At 39.9% G+C, this 27,791-nt stretch overlaps 2 protein-coding genes across 2 annotated transcripts; both read left to right on the top strand.

The window, feature by feature from the left end:
- The first annotated feature begins 9,193 nt into the window (after nucleotides 1–9,193).
- LOC144055228 (uncharacterized) lies at nucleotides 9,194–15,943 on the top strand. The gene is made up of 7 exons (XM_077571034.1): nucleotides 9,194–9,322; nucleotides 9,393–9,534; nucleotides 9,665–9,763; nucleotides 9,838–10,632; nucleotides 12,240–12,382; nucleotides 12,822–12,931; nucleotides 15,042–15,943. Exons 2-7 carry the CDS (start codon nucleotides 9,435–9,437, stop codon nucleotides 15,175–15,177), a joined length of 1,383 nt encoding a protein of 460 aa, XP_077427160.1. The 5' UTR covers nucleotides 9,194–9,322; nucleotides 9,393–9,434; the 3' UTR covers nucleotides 15,178–15,943.
- Nucleotides 15,944–16,742: 799 nt separating this feature from the next.
- Nucleotides 16,743–27,532, top strand: LOC144055254 (uncharacterized). The gene is made up of 7 exons (XM_077571080.1): nucleotides 16,743–16,905; nucleotides 16,979–17,138; nucleotides 20,745–20,843; nucleotides 20,947–21,741; nucleotides 25,270–25,412; nucleotides 26,198–26,307; nucleotides 26,769–27,532. The coding sequence occupies exons 2-7, from the start codon at nucleotides 17,039–17,041 to the stop codon at nucleotides 26,902–26,904; spliced, it is 1,383 nt and encodes a 460-aa protein (XP_077427206.1). The 5' UTR covers nucleotides 16,743–16,905; nucleotides 16,979–17,038; the 3' UTR covers nucleotides 26,905–27,532.
- The last annotated feature ends 259 nt before the right edge of the window (nucleotides 27,533–27,791 follow it).

The raw sequence follows: 27,791 nt of genomic DNA, 5'->3' as shown, positions 1-27,791 counted from the left end.
ATTTTATCTCACTTAAAAGAGTATAAAGTGGAAATTTGTGGTGATATTTGCGACTCTGACAGACTGTTGGAACTCTGGATTATTTGAGCCAGGTTTCAGAGATGTGCTGCTACTTAAAGTTAGCTAAGAAGTTGTTCTAATAATTGCTTATTTTCATACAATTCTATTATAATTTTTTTTACTCTTGTGCTTCTGGGAAATGAAAATACAGACCTCAAGGAGACTATTTTTGGAGGAATCTCAAAATTGACATTTTTGTCCAAACGATGTATTTTTGTATTTAGCTCAAAACTAATGCTGCCGACATTTGGACCCTTTTACCAGAGCGGGTCACAAATGGTTCATGAGAGCTGTGAATTTGCTGAGAGAGTGATAATGCTGGCTAATACATCACTTTACATGCCGGGTAGCACACAAGTGAAGTAAGGCGCGCGGGTAGCACACAAGGAGGGGAGGGATGGAAAAGTGGGCATAAACGGGTGGACATGGGGAGGACACGTGACAACACAAACACGCAGACGCTACATCTCACGGGAAAGAAGACAAAATGGAGCCACCACTCCCAAAACACCGACTGTCAAAGTGCATCCGAATGAATAGTGACTGCCCTAATAAGGTGACGACGGTTATAGCAAAGTTCCAAAGTCACAGGAATGGAAGGTTGCAATTAGTGGATGGCAGAATTTATGGCAAATGGTGCACCCCGCAAAAGACAGCGAACACTAAATCAAAACAAAACGAAACAAAACAAAAGAGGCGTAGGGACTGCGTTTGACCGAAGGCTGGCTAACTAACTAGCTGAAGGTTCTTCCTACCCGCTGCTGTTAGATTTTACAATAAGCTGCACTCTCAGTAGACCATTGATGTGATGTGATGTGATGCTTTAATTTCAAATTTAAGAAATGTGATGATGATGCCATCTATTTGCACTACTGTGTTTCTCTGTTTTTATTTAACTATAGGCTACATAAATATTTTTTTGTGATGCATATTATTTATATATGATGTGTATTGTGAATCCCTCCACTGTGGGATAAATAAAGGTGTATCGTATCTTAAACAAACAAACACAGGGGGGGGGGGGAATACATACAAACAGCCAACAGTCAACCTGACCACCAGCCTTTTAAGCTGTGGCCAATAATGACCACAGCTGAAGCCGATGCGGCAATCCTTGCCTCGATTGGTAGACCGAGTTGGGGAAAAGGTCCACCAATCAGGGAGGAGCGCTCACACACCAAGAACAAACAGCCACGAGCATCGTGGACCGTAACAATCACAACTATCACAGCAATCCCCTGACAAAATACAAATATGCGAGTAGTATTGAGTGGGATTCAGAACTCCAAGACTGAACATTGAGTACAGTACATCATTGCTGCAAATTACTTTACTTGTGCTTCTTGCGCTTGCTTATTATCTATTGAGAAATGGCAAGGCTATATTGCGCATACATTCTGATTGAGCTAATCTGCAAGACAACATTGTGTGATAAACGCCCAATTCACACTGACTGCTGGACGGATGCGGTGCGTTTTCCGTACGGCCGCCGCAAGGAATAGAAAGCATCTTATGAGTCTGTGTGCCAATTCACACCAGTTGTGGAGCGTACGAATAGACGTGTGGAATAGATGCGGTGCTGCGGAAGGTTTCCGCAAGTGTTCTATTTTTTCCGGACGCCGCATGCGGGAGGCTTGCGGATTGAAGCTGAATAAATTACACGAGCCGGACAGGAAGTCGAGCGTCGGCATCAAGGTGGATCCGGTATATTTCAAAATAAAACCATTTGCGAACGCATTTTTTTGGGGGGAGGGAAGCTAGCTAACTACATAGTATGACACGAGTCGGACATTTAGGAGCTCAGATTAAATTAAACATGACAAAATAACACAATTTAAACACAAAACATACTTACCCATGGTAGAAGAGCCATGGTAGAAGTCACAGAAATAATGTCCAAAAGCATAGCGATGTGACAACAGGCAAGTGTGGCTATTGTTTACAAAAAGGACTCTATATACACGGTTGTTATCACGTGAACTCAACTTTCCAGCGTGAACCTCCATGATCTTGTGGTCTGCTGGGGGCAGATTTCCAGACCCGGACAGCTCATGCAACGCACGCGGTGTGAATTGCAGTCCGTGCAGCGGCCGTACGGAAAATGCACCATGGCCGTTCCGCAGTCAGTGTGAATTTCACACCAACTGACTCACACAATATGTTTCACACACGTCAATTCAAGGCCAGCTCTTGCTTTTAATTCTTTTCAATTGAAATTCTGTGTTCTCTCAGATTCCCGTCTGTGGGACGCGGTGCTGGACGTCCAAGTGGTAGGTGTTGTTGCAGCAGATGGCCAGAAGGCGGCAGGTTTTGCTGAGCTGAGGCGCATGTCATTGACTGGAGGTGCGGCGTGGGTATGGCCCTTGGTCCTTGGACTTAAAGTTCTGCAGTTCGCCAAAACTCAGGGATAAGCTACCGTTGTCCTGGGAACCATGGCCTACTCACCCGCTACTCACTGATGACTGCGATTCCAATGTTGTGGCGTCACAAACAGTTGTAGGGAACCCTGGTCCACGAGAGCCGCTGCCCTGTTTTCCATGTCTCCCTCCATCAACACACCTGATTGATGAACAAGATCGTTATCAGGCTTCTACGGAGCTTGCTGATTAGCTGATCAGTTGAGTCAGCTGTGTTTGAGGAGAGAGACATACAAAACAGGCAGGACTAGGGTTCGCTATTCCTGTTCTATGGGGTCCGTCATATTCACTACATAGTGGATGTGAAAAATATGCCTTTAATGGACACTGACTGCTGCTGCGGGAGACAAAAGCAAGTGCAACTCAAACATTTGTCCTCATCTTTACTGGAAAATGTATTTCTTGGATTAGAAATAGAATGAGAGCAGATAAATAAATACATTTTTCGGTCTAAATTGCCTTGAAATTCATATTAAATTCATACTACTAGTATTCATACTATACTTGATCTTTTTCACATCATTTGATCATGAGTGTATTTTGTTGAAATTTGAAAATAGTGTACTGTTTTCATTTGCATTTGTATTCAGTTCCTTGTACTCTGATTTATCTGCCTTCATAAGTCACCTAATTAGTAAATAGAGTCAACTTTCTTTTTTACTTCAATCCCATCATACTAAGCATGTCGAACCCCCCCAAAAAAAGAAAGTGGTCGGACAAATATGTGCAATATGAATTCAAATGTATAATGGGACGTATGGTGTTCCACAAGGTTCAATTCTGGGGCCTCTGCTACTTTCATTGTATCTGCTGCCCCTGGGTTCCATCTTAAGAAAACAGCAATGGTTGTTTTAAAGTGCTGTATGAATATAGAGTTGAGTGATGAGAGTCAGCATCCTAACTGCATGATTTGCAATGCCAAGTTGAGCAAGACTTGTGCAGCACAGCTAGCTATTTTGCAAAACTAAAGGGACACTTCCTTAAGCGGCATGGAAATGGAGAATACAAGTATTTCTGAATTCTAGGTGAAGAGAGTCAGATTCGATGAAAAGGCTACTCTCTCTGTTCATTTTGTTCACGAGGAAAACCCTTACTTATGTCTTGAATATTTTCCAGTTAGGGTTCCTTGCTGGTGCTGGTGCTGGTGCGGTTCAGTACCTCCAACAAGGTTAAGAACCACTGGTTTAGATCATTGGTTCTCAACTGTGACGACCCAGGGGCCCGCATTTTCCTGTTGACTTCAAGTTGCAATCTACTACAACCTATGTATTGGGGATTGCCGATAAACAGTAGAAATAACATTATATAAAATTGTATTACATAAAAACTAATGATGCACCGAATATTCGGCCACCGAAAATTTTCGGCATTCGGCCAAAATAAAATTAAAGCCAAAAGAATATGGGCTAAATAGATTGTGGTGACGCAGGTAAAAAAACGCTGCAAGCAAGCACGCGTCTGTTTGAATTAAACAGCGAACGCGGGGGTGAGTGTCCGCCTTTTCTTCTCGCTGGCTTTTCACCATGTGAGTTTGCACCGGTCGGTTGCAGCAGCTTCCTGGGTCATTGCGCACACCGGAGGAGAATTGTACTGCAGTACAGGTGAGCCACTCTTTCTCCTGCAGCGCCTTCCCATTTATTTTTATTTTTATAAGAGCCCCACGAACGCTTCCACTTTTTCACTGGCGTCCCGGTGGCCGTGCTAGATACTTTAACTAATGCTAGCACTATTGTAATCAACAGTTTTAATCAAGTAAACACTTACCGCTATCTCCGGGTGGTGACAGACGTGTACAGGACGCTGAGTGTGACATTGCAGTCCGTTCCCAAAGCCGATTAGCTGTTGCAAATAAATGTATTTATTCATTTTTAAACGTTGGTGAATATGTGAATGTGCTGATTTTAAGTGCGCCGCACCTTGTACCGACGCACGCATTCCGTCCCCGCCTGTGCGAACTACAATGACTATAAAGTGCAATCGCACTGCCAGAAAATGCTCAACCCTTATTTGGTGTTTAATGTACCATTAGCCAACATGTCTGTGGTGTGGGCACGTTTCAATTTATATTGTGCTTGGTTAAAATACCAGTGCTAAATAAAAAAATTATAATAATATTATAATTTTAATTAATTATAATAAATGCAATGATAGTAAAAATTGGCATAATTTTTTTTAGCCGTTTCGGTTTTCGGACAAGATTTTTTTCATTTTCAGTTTTCGATTTCGGCCAACCATTTTCATTTCGGTACATCCCTAATAAAAACACGACATTAATGGAACACTAAATAAAAGTCACGTAATATCCATTGAATGACCATTGTGCTGTTGCCTAGGGTACTGACATAGGACATTTCCAGTTTACAGATGGTGCACGGCATGCTCAGTTAGTGTCGTATTACTATTTGTCATTTTTGGCCTAGAAGTGTTTTCATACAAATATATACTGTAATCATGACTTAAGTACTGTACTGCACTAGCGTAGGCTGGTGATACACCAAGGTATCTTCCGACTTGCTTACAAAGAGGGGTTACATCTCGGCGTACTTGATGATTCACAGATGTGTGTCAAACCACTGCAGTGTAGCTGCTGCTGAGGAGGACTCACTCAATGTCAGTGGCTGGTATTGGCTGCATTCATGAGTAACCGATACCTTGAAATAAAGCTGTTGTCAGCCGATACTGATAGCCTATCTGTCATCAGTAATCAACCAATCCAATCCATAATAAAGTAATTTTATTTAGGCCGTTTTTGAACAAGACATGCTCCTTATTGTTCTTAACTTATGTAAAAGAAGGTCGCGACTTAATGACAATAGGGCAATGTTAGTCCCTGGGTCACAACAGTTGAAAAACAATAGTTACAAAGGTTCTCTATGTATTTCCAATTACAGTGAGTGTTAGCATTAGCATTAAGCTCCCAGACTAAATGCTATTCCATGTCAATCTTTTGCATAAACAACATGTAGTTCTCCTAGTTTTATGTTTAGTTTGACAGACATCTTAAATTGGGAGTGGAATTAACAGCTTGGAGCGATTTGATGAACGAATCTTTTGAACGGTTCTTTTTTAATGAACTGATTCTAAAGATTCAGTTCACTTAAAAGAACTGTCATGCCCATCACTACTAGAAGCAGGTTCTTAAATGACTGTCACTCCATTAGTTTGGTTCCACGTACGTCCGCTGGCAAGCTTCGTGATGCTTCCGTCTGTTCCCTCGCTTTCAGGATATTGACAAAATAAATGTGTTTAAAAAAACAAACAATTTTAGCCTCTTATACGTCCGTTTGGATCTTTCTTTTCTGTCTGGAAACTGGGAAGAGTGAACGAAGGTTTACAAGTGTATACTTCTGTCTTCTCGAGCATTGTTACAATGCTGTCACAATGTTGTTTTTTAACTCCACTACGGCAATTAAGAATGGCACCAAGTGCACCTGTTGTTTTGTCACTTAAGGCTGAAAGTCATTGAAACAATTCTTGCCAGCTTTAAGGTGTGCAGTTACGCAAACACTTTCAGCACTCCATTGGGCGCCATTCAAATGACAGCTTTGTTTGGTAGCAAGTTTTTTTTTAAAACTGGATTTTCACGCATGCGCAAACGTAATGCGCACTTCGCTTATTCTATGTGCATCTTTTAAATAAACACCTTGCGATTCTCTTAGTTTTCTGTTTCCTTTGATAGTTAACCATCTGGGAATAATATTAAACAGCTTGAAGCCTGTTGTTTTTTAAGGATTGTTTACTATTTGTAAAGGTGCTGCTTATTGTGGAGTTGAGTTCACTGCTACCATACACCACTCGAACCTTAGGTTTGCGCTTGCAAATCAAAGCAAAAAAAGAGAGATAATTATTGAATCAACCGAATGATGGTTTGTATCTCAAAAAAACTCTTAACTTGGCTCACTCTTACCTCAATCCGCCGCTGTATAATGCATTTAGAAACAAATCTCTCATTTGAAAGATTGTTATTTTTCTTTTTTAAATTTCTTTACGTGATCAAATTTCAGCATTAGAATGAGAATTACAATTATTTCCCCTCCTGTTAACAATAATATAAGAGGAACTGAACATGAGAATGTTTAAAATGGATGAATAAAATACAGTATATACATATAAGTATGTTCCATTATGTGCTGCACTCCATGCTATATGCGAAGAATACAACTTGGAAACAGTTGACCAACTGACTCAGACTTTTTTTTTTTTTTCAGCTGCACATTCAGCATCTTTGTGGTTTGTAAAATAGCTTCCTCCTGGTATTGTTACATATTGTGAAATAGTACCTGAGTTGTGCAAATATTTCTTTCTACCTGAAACTGGTTTACAGTATTTCTCATGTTCGCAAACACAGGGTCGATTAATGGATGAAGTGTGTCATAAGATAAATTGATGACATTGCTGAGGAACTATTTAACAAACTTTTCTAACGCCACCTAGTTCAGGGTTGACAGTGGGTCATGAAACCTTTTAGCCAATTTGGCTAAACAGTATAAGAATCTCCTCGCCACATCTGTGTGCAGTTAACTATGACATCACGTGTTTATGTGGCAGCAGTGCCCTTATCTTGCCACGTGCGCCGCACATGCGTGCACATTGCACACGACAGAGATATTGTAGTCCAAATAAAACAAAACACACAACACTTTAGGGTCAAGATGCGTTTTTCCAGGTTATGGGCACAGTGTGATGCCTAACTGCTCACCGTTCCCTCAGTGGATGGGTCGACTATCACCCCACTTAGATGGTATGACAATCACTTTAACCTTTTAATAATAAATACAAGTGTTTCACCAGAGAAATAAAAAAAAATAATAAAATAAAATAAAATAAAATAAAATAAAATAAAATAAAATAAAATAAAATAAAAATAAATACAAGTGTATTTATTTTATTTCTTCCGCACTCCACATTTTCTTAGGGGTGGGGAGGGGTTGAGTGTTGGAGGGTGACGTCATGCTCGTCCTCACGGGCATGTAATGTTGTGTGTACGACACAATAGATAGTTCCCACAAAGTCATCCGGTGGGCGTGTCCAACCTCTATCTGCCATATTGTTTGGAATGTCATGGTTCGAAGCATAGACAAAAGTATACAACGATGTTAAGGACTAAATTGACGGTAATGAGCACATAAAAGTTTACATTGTACCGGGAAAGCCTACAGGCAAAGGAACTCAAGCGGTACAATTAAAAAAAAAATAAAATAAAAATTGGACCGGTCTCCAGGAAAGATCCCACTGAAGAAGGAAGATCTGGTAAACGGTGCTAAACGCCCGCCACCGGTCATGTACATCGACATCATAAACTACCTAATAAATGCAAAGAGTGCGTATACCTTTGAACAACCAAAGGCATATAAATCAATGGAGGCAAATGCTAATCTGTGTTGTGGGTGGGTGCACAAGTACAAAGCATGACTGTGAACTCCAATGTGTTGATGGTAAATTATTGTAACGGGAAGAGGGGAAAACACACTATTGTGGGTCCGCCACCGTATGTTTGCGTTATCCATTCGAGATGGGATGAGAAGCTCAGCCAATCTGGGAGGTGCTCAGAGTAGAGCTGCTGCTCCTCCACATCGAGAGGAACAAGTGTCTGGCTCGCATAAAACCCAGACACTGATTTTTGAAAACTCAAGTGCATTTTATTTGGCTGTAATTTGCAATGTCACCACAGTGTGCTAGTGGGATTCCAATTTAGAATTGCCGATATTGTCTTCAATAATTATATATACACCAAGTCCACCAAATGAACAAATAGATTGTCTCCTTTCTGCCTTTTCACATTATTTTATAATCAGCATTAGAAAAAGGTAGGTTCACAAATGTCACCTATTTCTCCCACTGGACCCTCAAACTGTGTTGATCTTATATCTAAAATGGGGCATTGACAGTTGTGCATCAGTAAAAGTTGTTGTCCAAGTTTGAAATTTACAGCAGGAACAGGCAGAAGTGAAGTTGTTATTGCAACAGTACAACACTGCACGTCAGAGAATTTTAACATGACATACCACTGCTTGACGACTGCTTGACGACGTTGCAGTTGGAACCTCGGCAAAGGTATTGGCACATCCCCTCATTTGAATATGAAGTAGTGAAGACCGCCATCAACTACTTCGATATCAGGTTATCGGCGAGAACCTTATGCCTCAGCCATCATTCTGGTTAGAAAGAAGGATGGGAACTCGCATCAGCGGCGCGACACAAAGAACAACCTACCGATCTGTGCCACTGAACATCGATGGCCTGCTCAGCTTGCAACCTTCAAATGTGACCTCAAGTTTCACTCAGGGTGGAGTAGTAAAAAGACTGATGCGGTTTCTCAGCATTTAGTTCCTCTGGCGCACATACCAAATTCAATACAGGCATTTTCCTAAAGTTATTGGAATTGTGCATAACATCAGGACATGCATCTTGAAATTGATAACTAAGATATATATTAAAAAAAAAATGGGGATAAAGTTTTTTGCATTCAATTGTGTATCTATTTAAGAAGCATATTCAGAATTCTTGTGAGTGCAGTACAGGTTTGAAAAAGTTGACCAACCAACGCTGACGGTTTTTGTAAGTATGATGCTAAAAACTGCACATTCAGCATCTGTGGTTTGTAGAATCTCTTCTTCCGGATATTGTATCATATTGTGAAATATTGCCCAAGTCGCTGTGTAGTTGCATGGATTTCTCCTGCATGAAGCTGCTTTATTTCTCACAGTCACAAACACAGGATAGATCAGCGGATGACATGTGACTATCATTTAAACACAGGAACTATTTAACTAACTTCTCTTATTGTACTCACTGCATGTGGAGAAGAGAACTTTTAAATATTGATATAATCAGTGCAAGGAGAGGTAAGTCTTCTTATTTTATACCTCATTTGAAAGTGCCCAAAATCACATGCTAATGCTTATGTTCATACAGCAAAAACTTGACTTCAACAACCAAGAGCAAGCAGATGCAAAAATGTCTGTTCAGAACCAAACTTCATCAGAGACAACAATGGACATCGATGATGGCGGCTACAAGCGTCTTTTAGTGGATGGCAGCAAGCTCCAATATTCAGGTAACAGAATCAGAGTTTATTGTTGGTTTTTTTCACCTGAGTTGTGAAATAAGGTTTTCCTTACTGCAGATACAATGTCAACATGGACAAAATTATATATATATAATTAAAATCTATGTGTTTTATTCAGTTTATGCATTGAGAAACAGCCCTTTTAGGGCTGCCACACTTGTCCTTGGGCTGATGTGTGTTATCCTGGTGGCTGTGATCATCGGTCAATCGGTCCAATGTGAGTCCACCTGATTGTTAATCTACCTTGCTAGAGGTGTTCACTTTAACACATGCTTCTATTTTCTGTGGCAGGCTCAATGATGGGTAAAGACAATCAGAAAAAGTTGGAAGCAGCTGGAGGGGAGAAAGACAACCTCAAGTCCCAACTCAAGACTGTGCAGAGTGAGAAGAGGAATGTCGAAGGTTCATACGAGCATCTACAACAAAGTTACAACTACATATCTAAATCGACAACTCAAATCAAAACCAACAACAACTTACTCAAAGCGGAAGCACAGCAACTAAAAGAGAGTCAAAGCAAGTTGCAAGCCAGTAACGCTGCTCTAAACAAAGAACTTGAGCAGCTGAAGACCAGTAAGGAGCAGTTGCAGACTAATAATGATGCCTTGTCGACTGCTAAAGACTTACTGCAAACAAAGTATGAATCACTGGGCAAGAGCAAGAATGCCTTACAGGCCAACTACGATTCTGTGATGACAGAGAGGGACATTTTGCAGAACAAATTCAACAACGTAACAAGGTCACGAGAGAAGCTGCAAATGAGTTACAACAGCCTGATCAAGGATATCGAGCACCTCGAGGAGCGATACAACTCCTCCTCCAGCGAGAGAGACAACATTGCAAGCAGTCACCAAAACCTAACATCGGAAAAGGAAAATCTACAGGCCGTTTACACCACACTCGCCAAAGCTACTGACGAATTGATGGCCTCCTACAATTCCACAGTTGAAGAGAAAAAGGATCTTGAAAGCCGTTTGAAAAATGTGACTGCACAGAGAGACCTGCAGAGGGTGCAGATCAGCAACATGAGTGCTGAGGTAGACCAGCTGCTGGCTACCGTCACAAGACTCAACGCAACGGTAAAAGGTAACGCAGAAAAATGTTTAAGGTATATAGTAACTTGGTGTTTCCCAATTATTTTTTTTTGCTTATGCACCCCCAAAACCTTGTGAAAGTACTCCCTCACTAATGCAAAAAATAGTTGGCCCACAATGGGAATTCCCGCAAGCCTCTGGCCAATAGTTTTCAGACTGGATTCGGGTTTGAATTTCCCGCCCTCTGTCTGCAGATGTGATGTCATGTGTGCATTGTGTATGTGAAGAAGGGTGTGTACAGTTTTATATTTCATCAACAGGTGGCAGTAGCGATTGGAAATTTAATATTCTGCATTCAGTAACTTTAAATGAACATAATTTTATTTTTTTTCCCTTAATTTGAACATTTAATGTGCAGGCATTGTTTTTAACTCAAACATAAAATGTTGCCTTGAAAATCAATACCAGTAAGCGCAGCAAGATTAAAAAAAAAAAAAAATCCTAATCAGAATAAAGAATAAACTTGCCTTTGTTATATATAGCTCTTATAACAGTTACCACAGAAAAACTGGAGCTCCTTTGAAAGATGCATTCAAATCAGGAACAACACACTTAAAGGAGCATTGAGGACTTGGTCACTTTTTTTTTTTTTACTCCTGACTGCCACCTCTGGCTTAAAGCATAACTGCAGCCTCTGTGTGAAGCTCGTGCATGGCGCCACTTTTTAATAACCAAATTAATTAATTAATTTTGCGACTGCCTTTTTGAACAAAATATCAAATATTTGGTAGAGAATAAATGTGCACAACGTTAAGATTAAATAAATAAATAAATAAATGTTAACATCCTTCTGTTCTAATTCTAAGTGCGTCATCCATCAATAATTTTAAAACAGGTCTTTTTCTCTTTTTTTTTAAGGACAATGCACATTAGCAGAGAAAAAAAAGTTCTTCTTCCCTTTTTGAAGGAGGCTGCTCATCCTCCCTGCATAAACCCCGCCTCCCCCACCATTTCCCTCTCTGTAAACTATCCTGCGTCAGAATCTAACATTGACCCGTGCCTAGTTAGAAGTTAGAACCATATGTAAACACGATCAATGCATTTTGTTAGATTCTGCTACTTAAATATATAACAAACATTTACGCAACAAACATGCAAATACTTGCATTAAAAGTCTCCTTTCATTTGGGTTTGATCTCAGGCCATTGTGAGCACGTCCGTGTATCCTTGAGCAAGATACGGAACCCCCAGTTGCTCCTGTTGCTGCATCTTCAGGAGATGAATGAGTTGTCAGAATGTAAAGCGTTTTGAGGTCCTTCTATTTACCATATGAGAAGGCATAGACCCATCCGTATATTTTAGTGTATGTATATTCAAATCTATTGTGCTCAAGTGAGTTTGTATTTCCGTTATGTTTTGTTCATGAGGTTTTTGCCATGTCTATAATAATAAAAAAAAAAAAGATGAAAAAAGGACTTGCATATCCACAAAGATAAAACTGATTACAATAGTGTTTTGTCTGACCACATGCAAATTCTCTAACAAGAATGCGTTAGATGGCAATGAATTCCTTTGTTAGGTAATGATGACAATAATTATATTGCCGGTACTTGTTCTCATATATTTTTTCCCCCATCAATGATTAACATTCCATTACAGACAAGGTCTGTCTAAGTGGCTGGAGGAAGTTTGAGAACAACTGCTATTTAGCTTCTTCTTCCAAGAAGACGTGGTACCTGAGCAGAAAAAACTGTCAAGGAAAAGGAGCAGACTTGGCCATCATAAACAGCCGAGAAGAAATGGTGGGTTCATGTGTAGGACTGGCTCAGTCAATCTCATGCTTGCAATTCGTTTTTTATTAGAAACTTCATTAGTCAACGTTTCATACAAGCAACTGTAAATTGTTATGTTTGAGAAAGTACTTAAAGTAAAATTGATTAAAAAAAAACTTCAAAATAAAATGTGGAAAAAGTCAAGGTAAACAACAAGGATGTGTAAAGAGATGTGTCTGAAGAGTTTATTTTTATGATGGATGCATTTCTCAGAAAAAAATAATATAAAATAAGCAGGGCATTCCATAACATGGAAGCCACATACTCACCTTCCACCAACTAACACCATCCACCATCTGTTTATTTGGTTTCCTCTATTTCACAACCAATTAGTAGATATTTTGTTATAATGTATTATATAATGTAGAATTATAAACAACCAACATGACCGTTATCTTTCTTTTTCTAGAGCTTTGTTAATGGATTATATACAAATAACAAAGAGGTCTGGCTTGGACTGACTGATGAGGGAGTGGAAGGTCAATGGAAGTGGGTGGATGGGACCCCACTGACACTAGCGTAAGTAAAGGATATTTTCTCATTGTGCTTTATTTACTACGGCTGGGTTAAAAAAAAAAAAAAAAAAATCAAATCATCAATATTGAATTGATTTTCCTTTTCGAGACAGATATCGATTCATAAAACCGTTAATCAATTATTTTAATATCTGATTTTCCCAAAAATTGGGCAGCACGCTGGATGATTGGTTAGCACGTCCGCCTCCCAGTGCAGAGGACGTAGGATCCAGTCCGGGCTTTGGCCTTCCTGGGTGGAGTTTGCCTGTTCTCCCCGTGCTTGCGTGGGTTTTCTCCCGGTTCTCCGATTTCCTCCCACATTCCAAAGACGTGCATGGCAGGTTAATTGAACACTCCAAATTGTCCATAGGTGTGATTGGGAGTGTGGATGGTTGTTCGTCTCTGTGTGCCTTGCGATTGGCTGGCAACTAGGGGTGCACCGATCGATCGGCCAGCCGATTTATCGGCCCCGATTTCTTTAATTTTGGGGGATCGGTGATTGGCAGATCCCTTAAAAATAAATACATCTTTTTCACCTATCTCATCTGGTCTGAAAGAGTCAGCCACTGTCCTCTTCCGCTGAGATGACAAATTGGCTTTTCATTTTTATTTGGGAGGACTACTTCATGTGCAGTTAAAACAACACGTTTGTATTATTTCACAACTATCATTCAATGTTTTCCACTAAAACAAAACTGGAACACTGAAGGTGTATGCTGCTTGTTATGGAAAAAATCGGGATCGGGAAAAAATCGGGATCGGCAGGTCAGACTTTTTAAAAGATCGGGAATTGGCGATCGGACAGAAAATTGTGATCGGTGCACCCGCCTACTGCCCAAGCGGTTAAGAAAATAGATGGATGGATGGATTTTTCCATAAATTCTCAAGAAAACAGAATTTTAAAGGTCTTTTTTTTGTAACTTACTGTTTTCTTGAAATTTATTGTTCACAACAATTTAAAAGTATTTTCTTTCATTTATGGAAGACCTGACTTATTGCACTTTCAGACAATACAAAATCTTTTTAATTGACATTTACAATTATTGAATTAGAAATATGAAAATATTTTCAGCTCATCCTGACTCATCCTGATGTCAATGTTTGTATAACACTTAAGTGATTATAACACGTGTTACTTTGATGAATAAACTAAATCATTTAACCAGTTACTGCTGGTGCAAAATTTTTATTGGAATTTGTGGATAATTTTTTTTTTTTTACCATGTCCTTGATATTTAGGACAAATCAATGTTCCCTAATTATTAAATGTTGGATTGAATTTTAAGTGAATCGAATCGAATCGAACTGAACTCTTGTGAATCAAAATGGAATCAATTGAGGAAATTAGACTCGATACCCAGGCCTATTCTTTACCACATTGATCAAGGGTTACTGGTGGTGTTGGTGGTCTACAACCCAATGTTAGCAACGGTCCAAATTGTGCTTCGAAGGGTGTGTCGAGAATCCAGGTGGGAATTTCTGTCGTATGCATTGAAGCATGAGTCATAGTGGTGGGCTGATACATTCAAATATTAACAATAACGATACCAAGTCAATCTTAATACCGGATTGATACATTCGTTTCGCTCTTGTATCCACTGCTGCGGTTTTGTCAAACAGGCGATAGACGCGCATCAAGCAGTTTTCTTTGTACTACTTGGATACACTAAGCAACAGTCAACGCTAGCTAAAACGGAACCACAAACTTACCGATCCCTCTCTTTTTCCGGATTAGAAAACCGGTGGTTCATCAATCGTCATAGAGCAACTTGAACAATTGATGACGCAGTCATTTCTGTACAACTTTTTGTCATTTATTGGATGATCCATCATTCCTTTTATGTTTATTTGTCAAAATCAATCCCAACATCGCAATAGCTTTAACCTTAAAGTGAATCTTCTCTCAACAAAACAAAATGGCCGCCAAGGAAATTGCCGAGGTTTGCTGGACTCACCCGAAAGCGCGTATTGATGCTTCTGCTCTTATTCCTTATTCTGTGGAACCAATTGCCTGGAAAGCTTCACGTCTTCATAGAGCTTTATCTGGCCTTCACTAACCAAGGTTAGTCCTTAACAATATACTTGAATTGATGTTGTTTCTCTTGACATTGCAGATTTTGGGCTGACGACCAGCCAAATAGTTACAATGGCAACCAGGACTGTGGGGAGTTTTGGCACCGTTCTTCAGGAACCAGCCAATGGAATGATGAAAAATGTAGCTCACAGAGATATTGGGTGTGCGAGATGTAAATGACTTCGAGGCATATTCTTCCATGCGCTTACATCAGAAAAGAATGCTACTCACAGTACACCATCTTCATGAAATGGGCGGAGCCATCCTGGAATGAAAGTGTTTCCTGTACTTCGCCTGGACTGCTTTGTCCCACAGACAACGGCCAAATTGCTGTTGCACACTCCAAAGGCTGTGCTCAAGTCTAGCACTCTGTGAAGGCGAAAACATCATATTGCACGTTTTGATTCAAACGCTCATTCACGCTGAAAGCGCCGCTCACGACATCCGCAGTCATCGCAATGTGTGGCGTCAGACGCTGCTGGGCACGATTAGCAAATTCTCTTCTTTACTATTGCGACGACTCCGACGTATTCAATCATGAGCGCAGTATTAATACAGAATACAAAAACACGGACCTCCAAAGTAGCCTCTTAGTAGCCTGTATTATACTAGCAGGTGATATTTAAGTGATTGACTTTGTGAAAACAATACTTTACCTAAAGGGGTATTCCAGTTTTTTCCTCATAATCACTGAAATATGGATATCATCTACAACTTTATTCATAAAGTATGCGGAATGTTATGGATGTCAATTCAAGTGCTCTGCTGTTCCTTTTTTTTTTTTTGCTTCAGATTCCCTAGCTCCCTATGTTAATCGTGGATGTATACATTTATAATTACTTGATTCTGAAGATACATAATACATGAAAATGCATAAACGTGAAATCCATATATGAACAAATGAAAACCATAACAATGATCAATAAATGTTGTTTATTCATACTTGTCTGAATGAATTTTTTACGTCTATAGCCGTCAATGGCAGCGAATGAGTTAATTGTCATGAAGAATGGAACATCTTATTTGTAAGGTATGATAAAGGTGTTGACCCAATAAAAAACGAGTTTTAGAAAAAAATCGAATCAGCGAAAAGGAGTCAAAACGTCACACTGTGCGGCTTTAGGATGTTATTTTCTATCAAAGGGGATTCAAGAAAACGAAGTAAGCCTCCATATTTTTCCTAAAAAAAGTGGAGAATACAGTAACAGAAGTTGACGCAGTTGTCAGAGACAACCTTTCCCTGCAGTTGTGTTTTCGTCATTTTAGCCCCGACCCCCAGACTTCAGTTTTTTAAAACTCATGGAAAGAATTTCCACATAATTAAATAGTTGAAATAGTAAGCCAAGGGGTCGGAAACCCGCGACTCCAGTAGTGTAGCGTTTTCAAAGCTTTATCTTTGTGCCATCATAAAATCCTGGCATTCTGAAAAGGGTTGGATAGACTTTTCATATGAATTTTAGGAAGGATATGCATGATGACATTCATGACTAAGATACATAAAAAAAAATACAATTGTGTATCTATTTAACCAGGATGATCAGAATTCTTGTGCGAGTAATAGGCCTACAGGTTTGAAAAAGTTTACCAACTGAGTCCTGACTTTTTTTGGTAAGTCATGGCATAACTGCACGTTCAGCATCTCTGTGGTTTGTAGACTCTGTTGTTCCGGATTTAGTTTCATATTGTGAAATAACCTGAGTTTATGTGCGGCTGCATCGATTTCTTCTGCACGAAGCTGCTTTATTTCTCACCGTCACAAACGTAGGAATGAGCAATGGGTGAAGTGTGACTATGATGCAAATTGATAATATTGCTAAGGAACTATCAAACTAAGTGCTCTAATTATTCTTCCTACGTGTTGCCGAATCAACTTTTGAGTATTTATAGAATTGCCGCAAGGAGTGGTAAGTCTTATTTTGTATTGCTCAGTTTAAAGTGCCAAAAATCAAATGCTAATGCTTATTTTTATTCATCCAGCAAAAACCTGCATGTGGGTCATCTATTTACTTCAACAACAAAGAGGAAGCAGTTGCAAAAATGACTGTTAAGGACCAAACTTCTGCAGAAACAACAATGGACATCGATGATGGCGGCTACAAGTGTCATTTAGTGGACGGCAGCAAGTTTCAATATTCAGGTTACAGAATTTAAATTTTTTTTTTTTACCTATTATGTGCATTTAAGAAAGCCTCCCCCATACACACACACACACACACACACACACACACACACACACACACACACACACGCACACACACACACACACACACACACACACACGCACACACACACACACACACACAGACATTACAGTAGTTATGAAATAAGGTTTTTCTTCGGTTGAAACTACAGAATTATGCCTGTTGTCTGTTTTGCCTTTTTAGAGTTGTTATCGCATTCTGTAGACACAAAACCAACTGACAAATGTTTAGAGACAGCATTTTACAGAAGGAATTCGCACACAGCTTCCTGATATTGTTGCTCTTAAGAAGGTCAGATTTGATTAAAAAACACAAACAAAACAAAACATAAGAATCTCCACATAACTGTTTCAATACCATTTTTAACTGAACCAAGAAATTTATTGTTCAGTTAAAATATAAAGAATTAAATGCAGTTTAGGTTCATCCTTCAACTTTGTTTGAAAGCAGAATATACCAAACCTTTTGTGTGTATACTATTTACCACAGATTATCTTCAAATCAGTATTAGTGTGCACTTCAATCTCCGGCCGTGCAATTTTCACATTTGTGTACCTCCAAAACGCTATTATTAATGTAGCAATAATCATGCAATGCTCGCAAATAACAAAACTATAAATAAAATAAAAAAAAGAAATTGTCTGTTGAATAATTGACAGCATGCATAGTAGGGCTGGACAATAAAATTTTTTTTTTGTAGTCGTCATTTTAAAAATTGATGATTTGAAAATTTGCTAAATGGTGAAATCGAGGGAATGAATTTATGAGTTTAATTTGAATCAATCAAAGCTGGTGCTGATTATTAAAAGGTGCTGCTTTGTGTAAGTGTAAGAATGCTGGATGGGGGTTTACATGTTTGCAATAGTTACTAACTATTGATGTGTGGCATTTAAGCAAACAATATGTAGAAAGGTTCCGCTAAATGTACCATGTTAACCAAACGCCAGTTGAATAATAGTTTCATGAAGCAAATGCAATATTTCTTTCACTTCTGTAGATGGTAATGTTGGTTTAAAAATAATGGCTAGTCCAATGGAAACTGAAATTTCCACTGCATCGTTTAACCAAGAGTAGATGGTGTCTGTGTCTCTTTTGGTCATTGGATATTACGTTTGGAAACAGATATTAAAAATAGAAAAATGACTCGTTATTTGATTTTCAATTTAAAATAGAAACACCAAAATTGAAATACAGCTTGATTTTCTCGTTTGGATGTCTGGAAACGGTAACGGAAAAGTTCAATTACAGTTTGATTAAAAAAAAAAAATGTATTTCAGAAACGAAAAATAGGATATAGCACAAGATACAAATCGAAAAACGGCCCGTATTTTTGTTTTGGATTGGCGGAAGTTGTCACCGCGAGCATTTCAAAGAAAGAAGAAGGAGACAGAAAGAGAGAACAATAACATTTAAAAATATTTTTAAAAAACAAAACAAAACACAAGCAATGTATAAATAAATAAATAAATAAAATATAAATAAATAAAATTGTTTGAAAATCATGGAACATGCCTGGACCCCCCAAAAATGATGGTCCCCCTAAGATTGAAAATAATTTGACTATAGGGACATGTTCAAGGTGTGTCGATTAGCATGACAGATATCTTCAAACTTGTAAGCGTTCATTTGGGCAACGTTTTGGAACGTATTCTCGACTATCACTTAAGTTTGTTGATAACTGCATTCTCAGGGTTTGGCTCCCAAGTTTATAGCATGTCAGAAAATGGGCAAAAAAATGCTTCACCCAAGTCCAATCTCCATGATCTCTTGTTTGACTTGAAACACAAAGATAGAGCCAGAATCTGAGGATCTGGACTCTTTAAAATTATAATGAAAAAAAAAATAGTTCAACATTTTTTTCTTCCGGTTTTGTGTGCAATAGGCTTGGTAGCAACACTAATGTTTTACTATTGGGCATTCAATTATCTTGATATTTGAGAATAGTGCATCATTCTTATGTTTTAACAGAGGTGCAGTTGAGAAATTTCAATGCATGTTCTCCTTAAAACCATTCGATCAGGTGTATGAAAGCATTGTTGACATTTTATTTTTAAATGATTATTATTGTACTACCAAATGTTTTTGTCCAGGCCTGGTTTGTGTTGTTTTGAATTTTTCAACCCAACAATCAGAATATGTGTTACTGCTACTGGCACTGAGTAATGCAAGTTTGAATACAAAAAAAAGAGACACATTTTATGTTCATCAATATTTATATATTTATTTGTTTTTTATTTTTCACAAAATTTGCCTTGGAAATGAATGGTGAATGGTGTGGTGGACTGGAAAATGCAACAGGATCACAGCTTGAAGTCTTACCTAGTTCCAGTTCAAATTCGACAAAAATACTACAGAAAATGAGCAATTTACACAGGTTTTTCCAAACCACAATTTAAAAGCAATGTCTGATATGTCAGATTTTTGTTGATGAATTATTATTATTATTATTAATATCATTATTATTATTATTATTATTATTATTATTATTATTATTATTATTATTATTATTATACTTACATTAAAAGACTTGTACCAGCAATTATCTCCATGTGTGTAGATCGCCATCTCCTGCCCAGTATGAGATATGCTCGCGGTGACAACTTTCAGAATTGAAAACAAAAAAACAAGGCGTTTTTTTTTATTTGTGCCTCGTGCTGTATCCTATTTACGTTTTTGAAATAAAAATTGATAATCAAACTGTTATTAGGCGTTTCTTTGCTCAATATAATCAAACAAGAAAATCGAGCTGTATTTGAATTTTGGTGTTTCTATTTTAAAACAAAAATGAAATAAATAATAAATAAAATTGCTGAATGACATTCAGACATGTCAAGAAAGCTGGAAAAATACTCAACGCAGCACGCTGCCTATGCTAAGGCCAACGTCAAAATAAAGCGTTCCAAATAATACATTAACGGCAGTGAATATAGCCTTAGTAGACTTTTACTATAAAGTTGGCCCGCATCGTGGCGTGATGGCTAACTTGACTTCCTTTTTCGATGTTTCAGATTTCTTTATCATAGTTTTGTTACCAATATCAACACAACGCTATCCCGAACTCATATTCACAATAAGAAACCGCTAGTTAATTATGCCATCATTGTATGGTATGGCACAAATCTCCGACGCTAGTGGCTAGCAGCTAGCTGTTAGCATTAACAATGAGTGCCTTGCTGGTAACAGTAAATGAGGTTGACAGCTGGTGCCTACCTTGCTTTATTTACTTCGTTTTCAATATTCTGGACAAAGTAATTCACTCTCCATGTTTAAAGGAAAGGAATGTGCCTTAACCCCAACCCTCCCCCCCCTTCCCCTCCTTTACGCCAGCATATTAATTTTATGACCACTGTTGATTTCTTATTGTGTTGACTTTGAAGTAGAGGCAATAACAAAAATTTGGCCATAAAATAAATGTTGTGAAACATGAGTAGGTCACTGCTCTTTTGCTTTGTGTGTGTGTGTGTGTTCCTGTAATGCAGTAGAGTTAATGCAAACCATTTTAATTGAATATACTGTTTTGAAAATCTATGTGTTTTATTCAGTTTATGCATTGAGAAACAGCCCTTTTAGGGCTGCCACACTTGTCCTTGGGCTGATGTGTGTTATCCTGGTGGCTGTGATCATCGGTCAATCTGTCCACTGTGAGTCCACCTGATTGTTAATCTACCTTGCCACACACATCAAAAGTCTGCCATTGGTGTAAAACTACTTCCCTTTAATACATGCTTCTTTTTTCTGTGGCAGATTCAATGGTGGGTAAAGACAATCAGAAAAAGTTAGAAGCTGCTGGAGGGGAGAAAGACAACCTCAAGTCCCAACTGAAGACTGTGCAGAGTGAGAAGAGGAATGTCGAAGGTTCATACGAGCATCTACAACAAAGTTACAACTACATATCTAAATCGACAACTCAAATCAAAACCAACAACAACTTACTCAAAGCGGAAGCACAGCAACTAAAAGAGAGTCAAAGCAAGTTGCAAGCCAGTATCGCTGCTCTAAACAAAGAACTTGAGCAGCTGAAGACCAGTAAGGAGCAGTTGCAGACTAATAATGATGCCTTGTCGACTGCTAAAGACTTACTGCAAACAAAGTATGAATCACTGGGCAAGAGCAAGAATGCCTTACAGGCCAACTACGATTCTGTCATGACAGAGAGGGACATTTTGCAGAACAAATTCAACAACGTAACAAGGTCACGAGAGAAGCTGCAAATGAGTTACAACAGCCTGATCAAGGATATCGAGCACCTCGAGGAGCGATACAACTCCTCCTCCAGCGAGAGAGACAACATTGCAAGCAGTCACCAAAACCTAACATCGGAAAAGGAAAATCTACAGGCCGTTTACACCACACTCGCCAAAGCTACTGACGAATTGATGGTCTCCTACAATTCCACAGTTGAAGAGAAAAAGGATCTTGAAAGCCGTTTGAAAAATGTGACTGCACAGAGAGACCTGCAGAGGGTGCAAATCAGCAACATGAGTGCTGAGGTAGACCAGCTGCGGGCTACCGTCACAAGACTCAACCCAACTGTAAAAGGTAACCAGAAATACAAAATAAAATTGTAATATTTAGCAGGGTTTATGTACAAAAAGATAACATTTGACACTATCTACCCATTTTCAAACATGTTGAAATGACATATGTTTTTTTTGTAGGGTATGTATTAGGATGAGTGTGATTATAGTGTAGCAACCTTCGGGGTGGGTCACGGGTTGGTTAGATACATACTTGGCCTGATTATTTCACCAACGCTAAAATATTGCATGTACAATGTATGGAAATACAGATAGGTTGTAAACACTCTTAACATTTATTTTGTATGTAAATGTCTATTCACAAAATGAGAAAAAAATGCTCAAATGTGTAGGCCTTTTGCACAGTATACACGTAAACATATTGCTGGTGTTGGGCCGAAACCTTCTAAGTCACAATTTGACAAATTTCATATTACTTTTGGTCAATCTACACATGTGGGTGTCCATCCATCCATCCAACATCTAACGCTCATCCGGGGTCGGGCCGCAGGGCAAGCAGTTTTAGGTTCCCTCTCCACAGCCACTTCAACCAGATCCTCCGACGGGATCCCAAGGCCAGCCAAGAGGCATAGTCTCTCCAGCGTGTCCTGGGTCGTCCCAGGGGCCTCCCGCCGGTGGGACATGTCCGGAAGACCTCTCCAGGGAGGAACTCCTTGAACTTTGAACTTGAACTCCTCCACTTGGGGCAGGATCTCATCCCCAACCCGGAGAGGGCATTCCACCCTTTTCCGACTGAGGATCATGGTCTCGGATTTGGAAGTGCTGATCTTCATCCCTCTCGGCCGCAAACTGCTCCAGTGAGAGTTGAAGATCATGGCTTGAAGAAGTCAACAGCACCACATCATCTGCAAAAAGCAGAGATGCAATGCTGAGGCCACAAAACCGGACCCCCTCAACGCCTCAGCTGCGCCTACAAATTCTGTCCATAAAAGTTATGGACAGAATCAGTGACAAAGGACAACCTTGGCAAAGTCCAACTTTCACTGGAACCGAATTCAACGTACTGCCGGCAATGCGGACCAAACTCTGACATCAGTCGTACAGGGACCGAACAGCCGGTATCAGGGGGCTTGGTCCCCAATACTCCCGAAGCACACCCCACAGGATTTCCCAAGGGACATGGTCAAACGCTTTCTCCACAAAGTCCACAAAGCACATGTAGACTGGTTGGGCAAACTACCGTGCACCCTCGAGGATCCTGCCGAAGGTGTAGAGCTGGTCCACTGTTCTACGGCCGGGAAAAAAACCACACTGCTCCTCCTGAATCCGAGATTCAACTTACAGCCGGACCCTCCTCTCCAGCACTGTCCACGCGATGTTGTAGAGTTGTGTAAACCACGACAGCCCCACAACATCCAGAACCTTTAAGAACTCTGACCAAGGAGCTTTCCAACCACCTCAGTGACTTCGACCTCAGAGATAGGGGAGCCCACCTCAGAGTCCCCAGACCCTGCTTCCTCAAAGGAAGACGTGTTGGTGGAATTGAGGTCTTCGAAGTAGTCTCCCCACCGAGTCGAGGTCAGTAGCACCCCATCTCCACTATACACAGTGTTAATGGTGCACTGCTTTCCCCTCCTGAGACGCCGGATGGTGGACCAGAATTTCTTCAAAGCCATCCGGAAGTCGTTTCCCATGGCATCACCGAACTCCTCCTATGTCCGAGTTTTTGCCTCAGCGACCGCCGAAGTTGCATTCCGCTTGGCCAGCCGGTACCTGTCAGCTGCCTCCGGAGTCACACAGGCCAGAAAGGCCTGATATGACTCCTTCTTCAGCTTGACAGCATCCCTTACCGTTGGTGTCCACCAGCGGGTTCGAGAATTGCCACCACGACAGGCACCAACCACCATACTGCCACGGCTCCGATCAGCCGCCTCAACAATGGAGGCGTGGAACATGGTCCACTCGGACTCAATGTCTCCTGCCTGTCCTGCGACAAGGGAGAAGTTCTGCTGGAGATGAGTGTTGAAACTTTTTCTGACAGGGGATTCTACCAGACGTTTCCAGCAGACCCTCCTAATATGTTTGGGTCTGCCAGGTCGGACTGGCATCTTCCCTTGCCATTAGAGTCAACACATCACGAGATGGTGATTAGTTGACAGCTCTGCCCTTCTTTTCATGCGGCCGCAAATACGATGACACGACTACAAAGTCGATCATCGAACTGCAGCCTAGTGTGTCCTGGTGCCAAATGCACTAATGGACACCCTTGTGCTTGAACATGGTGTTCGTTATGGACAGTCCATGGCGAGCCCAGAAGTCCAATAACAAAACACCACTCGGGTTCTGGTTGGGATGGGGCGTTTCTCCCAATCGCGCCCCTCCAGGTCTCACTGTCATTGCCAACCTGAGCGTTGAAGACCTCCATCAGAAAGAGGGAGTCCCCAGAGAGAGTGCTCAACCAAGCACAAACAACAAACTCGTCCCCCCACCCTCTTGTCCACCGGGGTAAACCCCAACGTACAGGCGTCTAGCCGGGGGGCAATAAGTATGCCCACACCTGCTTTGCGCCTCTTACCGTGGGCAATTCCAGAGTGGAAGAGAGTCCAACCCCTCTCAAGAGGATTGGTACCAGAACCCAAGCTTTGTGTGGAGGCGAGTCCGACTATATTTAGTTGGAACTTCTTGGCCTCGCACACCAGCTCCGGCTCCTTCCCTGCCAGAGAGGTGACATGTTCCCAGAGCTAGCTTCAGTTGCCGAACCCTTTGGCCCCTCCCACAGGTGGTGAGCCCATGGGAAGGGGGACCCATAATGCCTTTTCGGGCTGTGCCCAGCCGGGTATAGGCTGACGCTCGCCTTTGAGCCCCTCCTCCGGGCAAGGGAAACCGGGATCCAAAATTGACGTTCATCATAGAGGTCTTTTTAAGCCATGCTTTGTCTGGTCCCTTACCTAGGACCTGTTTGCCATGGGTGACCCTACCAGGGGCATGAAGCCCTAGACAACATAGCTCCTAGGCTCATTGGGACACGCAAACCCCTACACCACGGTAAGGTGATGATTCACAAAGGAGACGTGTGGGTGTCATTTTTACAAATTATTGTATCTAGGTGTTGAATATGGCTTGTTCTCTTCAATGATGCAATGTTAATGGTTGAATATTTTTTGTTGTATTTTGGCTCTCCTGAAAAGTGACAATTTTGGAGGTACAAGGTTTTGGCCCGATGCCAGCGATATGTATGTTTGCATGTATGAGTATGCATAGAGATATGTATATGTTTAAGTGTATGTAAGGATATATTTAAATCTCTTTGGCGTTAAGGATATGTAGGTGTGCGATTGTATTTATGTTTTGCTCATGTGATTTTTGACGCCTGGAATAAATAAAATACAAATTTAAAAATAGCACTTGGATATCCACCAAGATAAATTGGATTATAAAAATGTATATTTCCGACCACATGCAAATGTCTGCTCTAACAAGAAATTGTAAAATGGCAATTAATTCCTTTCTTCTGTAATGATGACAATATTTCCTTTTACTTGTGCTAATGATACTTTTTTTTTCATCGATGAATAACATTCCATTACAGAAAAGGTCTGTTCAAGTGGCTGGAAGAAGTTTGAGAACAACTGCTACTTTGCTTCTTCATCCAGCAAGACCTGGTACATGAGCAGAAAATACTGTCAAGGTCAAGGAGCAGACTTGGTCATCATAAACAGCCAAGCAGAAATGGTGGGTTGATTTTATACTGTATAAAACATTTCCTTCTTACAGACTCAGTTAACCTCATGGTTACAATTGTGTTTTCATTGAAACTTCCAGAGTTGGGCACTTCCTTTAATTGTCAATTCCCGTTGACGACGATGTCCATTGTTTCGGCGCGTGCTTCCGCATATTCTGTGAATTCTTTATGACACAAAAGCTCGCAAAAATTACACGGAATGAGAGGGTCCGTCGGGGCTCAGAACATGTATTTGTCTGAGGGTTCATGTCATTGTCCACTTGCAGCAAGGTGGGCATAGTTAAAGACAGGAATTGCCGATTAACAGAAGTGCCCAGCTCTGGAAAATTCACTTGTCAACTTTTCATAAAAGCAAACTTACTTGCTCTGGATTTCACAGGGCAATAGTCATAAATTGCTGCACAGTTGAAAACAAAATCAAATTGCCCAAAACCTTATTTATAAAAACACAATTAAAACAAAACTAAAATATACAAAACTCATAGCAAGTTTGAATATTATAAAAGGCTTCAAGGTTAGTAATCAGCTCAAACTCACATGCAACACTTGTTTTTTAAGAGATGATTTATTTATTTTGAATAAATCAATACAGCATTTCTTAAAAGAAAACGCTTCCATAACCTGAAAGCCATATAGGCTACTTACATTAATTTCAACCAACATATACCAGATTGGATTTGGTTTCCTCCATTTGACATTTGAATTAAGTAACGGGTCTTTTGTTGTACAGTTGATGTATAAACAAATAACATGACCATTATTTTTCATTTTCTAGGTATTTGTTAATGGCTTGTATTCAACGAACAGAGAGGTCTGGCTTGGACTGACTGATAAAGGAGTAGAAGGTCACTGGGAGTGGGTGGATGGGACCATTCTGACCCTAAAGCAAGTTCTCATTGTGTTTGATTAATTACGGAAGAGTGGAACTGAGTAAACAATTTTTACTGGCAAATATGTTTAAATGTATTTGCAAGTATATTTGAATGTATTTGAATACACAAAAGTGAGCAAAACCGTCGTTACGTCGGTTCATTATTGCCAGATGTCCACGGTGGGCATCCCTCAATGACGGGCCAACGATGGTTTTGTTCAGCTCGCTCTGTTATATTTGCAAGTATGCTAGAAAATACTTGCAAATACATGTGAACCTACTTCTATTGGATTTATTTCATAAACAGATGACAGGAATGAACCCCCACAAGATCTAATTAGGTGTTTTAATTTCAGTAATTGTTTCCATGTGGTCACTATTGCAAGACTGTAAAAAAAGCCATCACACTTAGTTCAAATGGCAATCAAGGTTTTGCAAATTATTTTATTTTATATTGTTTCTCTCCACCTTGCAGGTTTTGGGCTGACGACCAGCCAAACAGTTACAATGGCGATCAGGACTGTGCGGAGTTTTGGCACCGTTCTTCAAGAAAAATTGAATGGAATGATGAAAATTGTAGTACACAGAGATATTGGGTGTGTGAGAAGTAGATACTTTTCTTTATTTATTTATTTTTACACATTTTAGCACTTTTTTGATTATGCAGATCCTCCAATTGACTTAAGTGTGTCATTAAATACACACCCTTGTGGAATGTCCACTCTCTGGTTGGAGCAATCCTGAAATGAGGGGCGTTCCCTTGTTTATGCTGTACCTCGCCTGGACCGCATTCTCCCAAAGACATAAGAACATTTTCTTGTTGCACACTCAAGCGCTCTGTGAAGGTGAAATGAGTGTGCACAGGAAAAGATGTCCCTTAATGAGTAATGCAGGTGATATTTGAGTGACTATATTCAATTTTGTCAAACACATAAAATGCCTAAAGGAAAGAACTAAGCTTCCCCCCGCCTTCACTTTCATCACTGCAATATAGATATCATCCACAGCATATTCCAACTGTAATAGAAGTCAATAGTAAATGCTCTGCTGTTTTTTCCCCTTCAGATTTCCTTGTTTAATCGTGGATTTAAAATTACTTGATTCTGAATAACATGGAGTATGGATTATCGTTCATCAAATACATGAAAATGCAAAAACGTGAAATTTGCATGAACAAATACAATGATCAATAAATGAATGTAAATGCACAACATGATCAATAAATATTGCTTATTCATATTCATCTCTTATGTTCACGTCTTATTCTATTTACTGTAAACAGGTGATATAAAAAAAATTGACATTATACGACTTGATCTGAGTTAAGAAAAACATTTACATTTAGTCACAAGGCCTCGCTTTGAAACTTGGAGGTTTGTTTGCAGCCAAAAGTGACCAAAAGGTCGTTTTCTTTTTTCCCTATTCGGCTGCTTGCTTCCTTTCCATGCCATCAGAAAAGAAATCAAAGTATGATCAAGTTGGAGGAGTTTTATTTTGA

Source organism: Vanacampus margaritifer, chromosome 7, assembly GCF_051991255.1.
Source record: "Vanacampus margaritifer isolate UIUO_Vmar chromosome 7, RoL_Vmar_1.0, whole genome shotgun sequence".
In the NCBI taxonomy this organism is placed as follows: Eukaryota; Metazoa; Chordata; class Actinopteri; order Syngnathiformes; family Syngnathidae; genus Vanacampus; species Vanacampus margaritifer.
Note: the sequence above shows the minus strand (reverse complement) of the source record. Positions and strands in the feature narration are given on the sequence as shown.

What these genes read in the sequence shown, in the direction of transcription:
- LOC144055228 (XM_077571034.1), top strand. Translation starts at nt 9,435, where the DNA reads ATGTCTGTTCAGAACCAAACTTCATCAGAGACAACAATGGACATCGAT. An exon ending in CAGCAAGCTCCAATATTCAG is followed by an intron (nt 9,535 to 9,664) that starts GTAACAGAATCA and finishes TGTTTTATTCAG; the next exon opens with TTTATGCATTGAGAAACAGC. An exon ending in GGGACCCCACTGACACTAGC is followed by an intron (nt 12,932 to 15,041) that starts GTAAGTAAAGGA and finishes TTGACATTGCAG; the next exon opens with ATTTTGGGCTGACGACCAGC.
- LOC144055254 (XM_077571080.1), top strand. Translation starts at nt 17,039, where the DNA reads ATGACTGTTAAGGACCAAACTTCTGCAGAAACAACAATGGACATCGAT. An exon ending in CAGCAAGTTTCAATATTCAG is followed by an intron (nt 17,139 to 20,744) that starts GTTACAGAATTT and finishes TGTTTTATTCAG; the next exon opens with TTTATGCATTGAGAAACAGC. An exon ending in GGGACCATTCTGACCCTAAA is followed by an intron (nt 26,308 to 26,768) that starts GCAAGTTCTCAT and finishes TCCACCTTGCAG; the next exon opens with GTTTTGGGCTGACGACCAGC.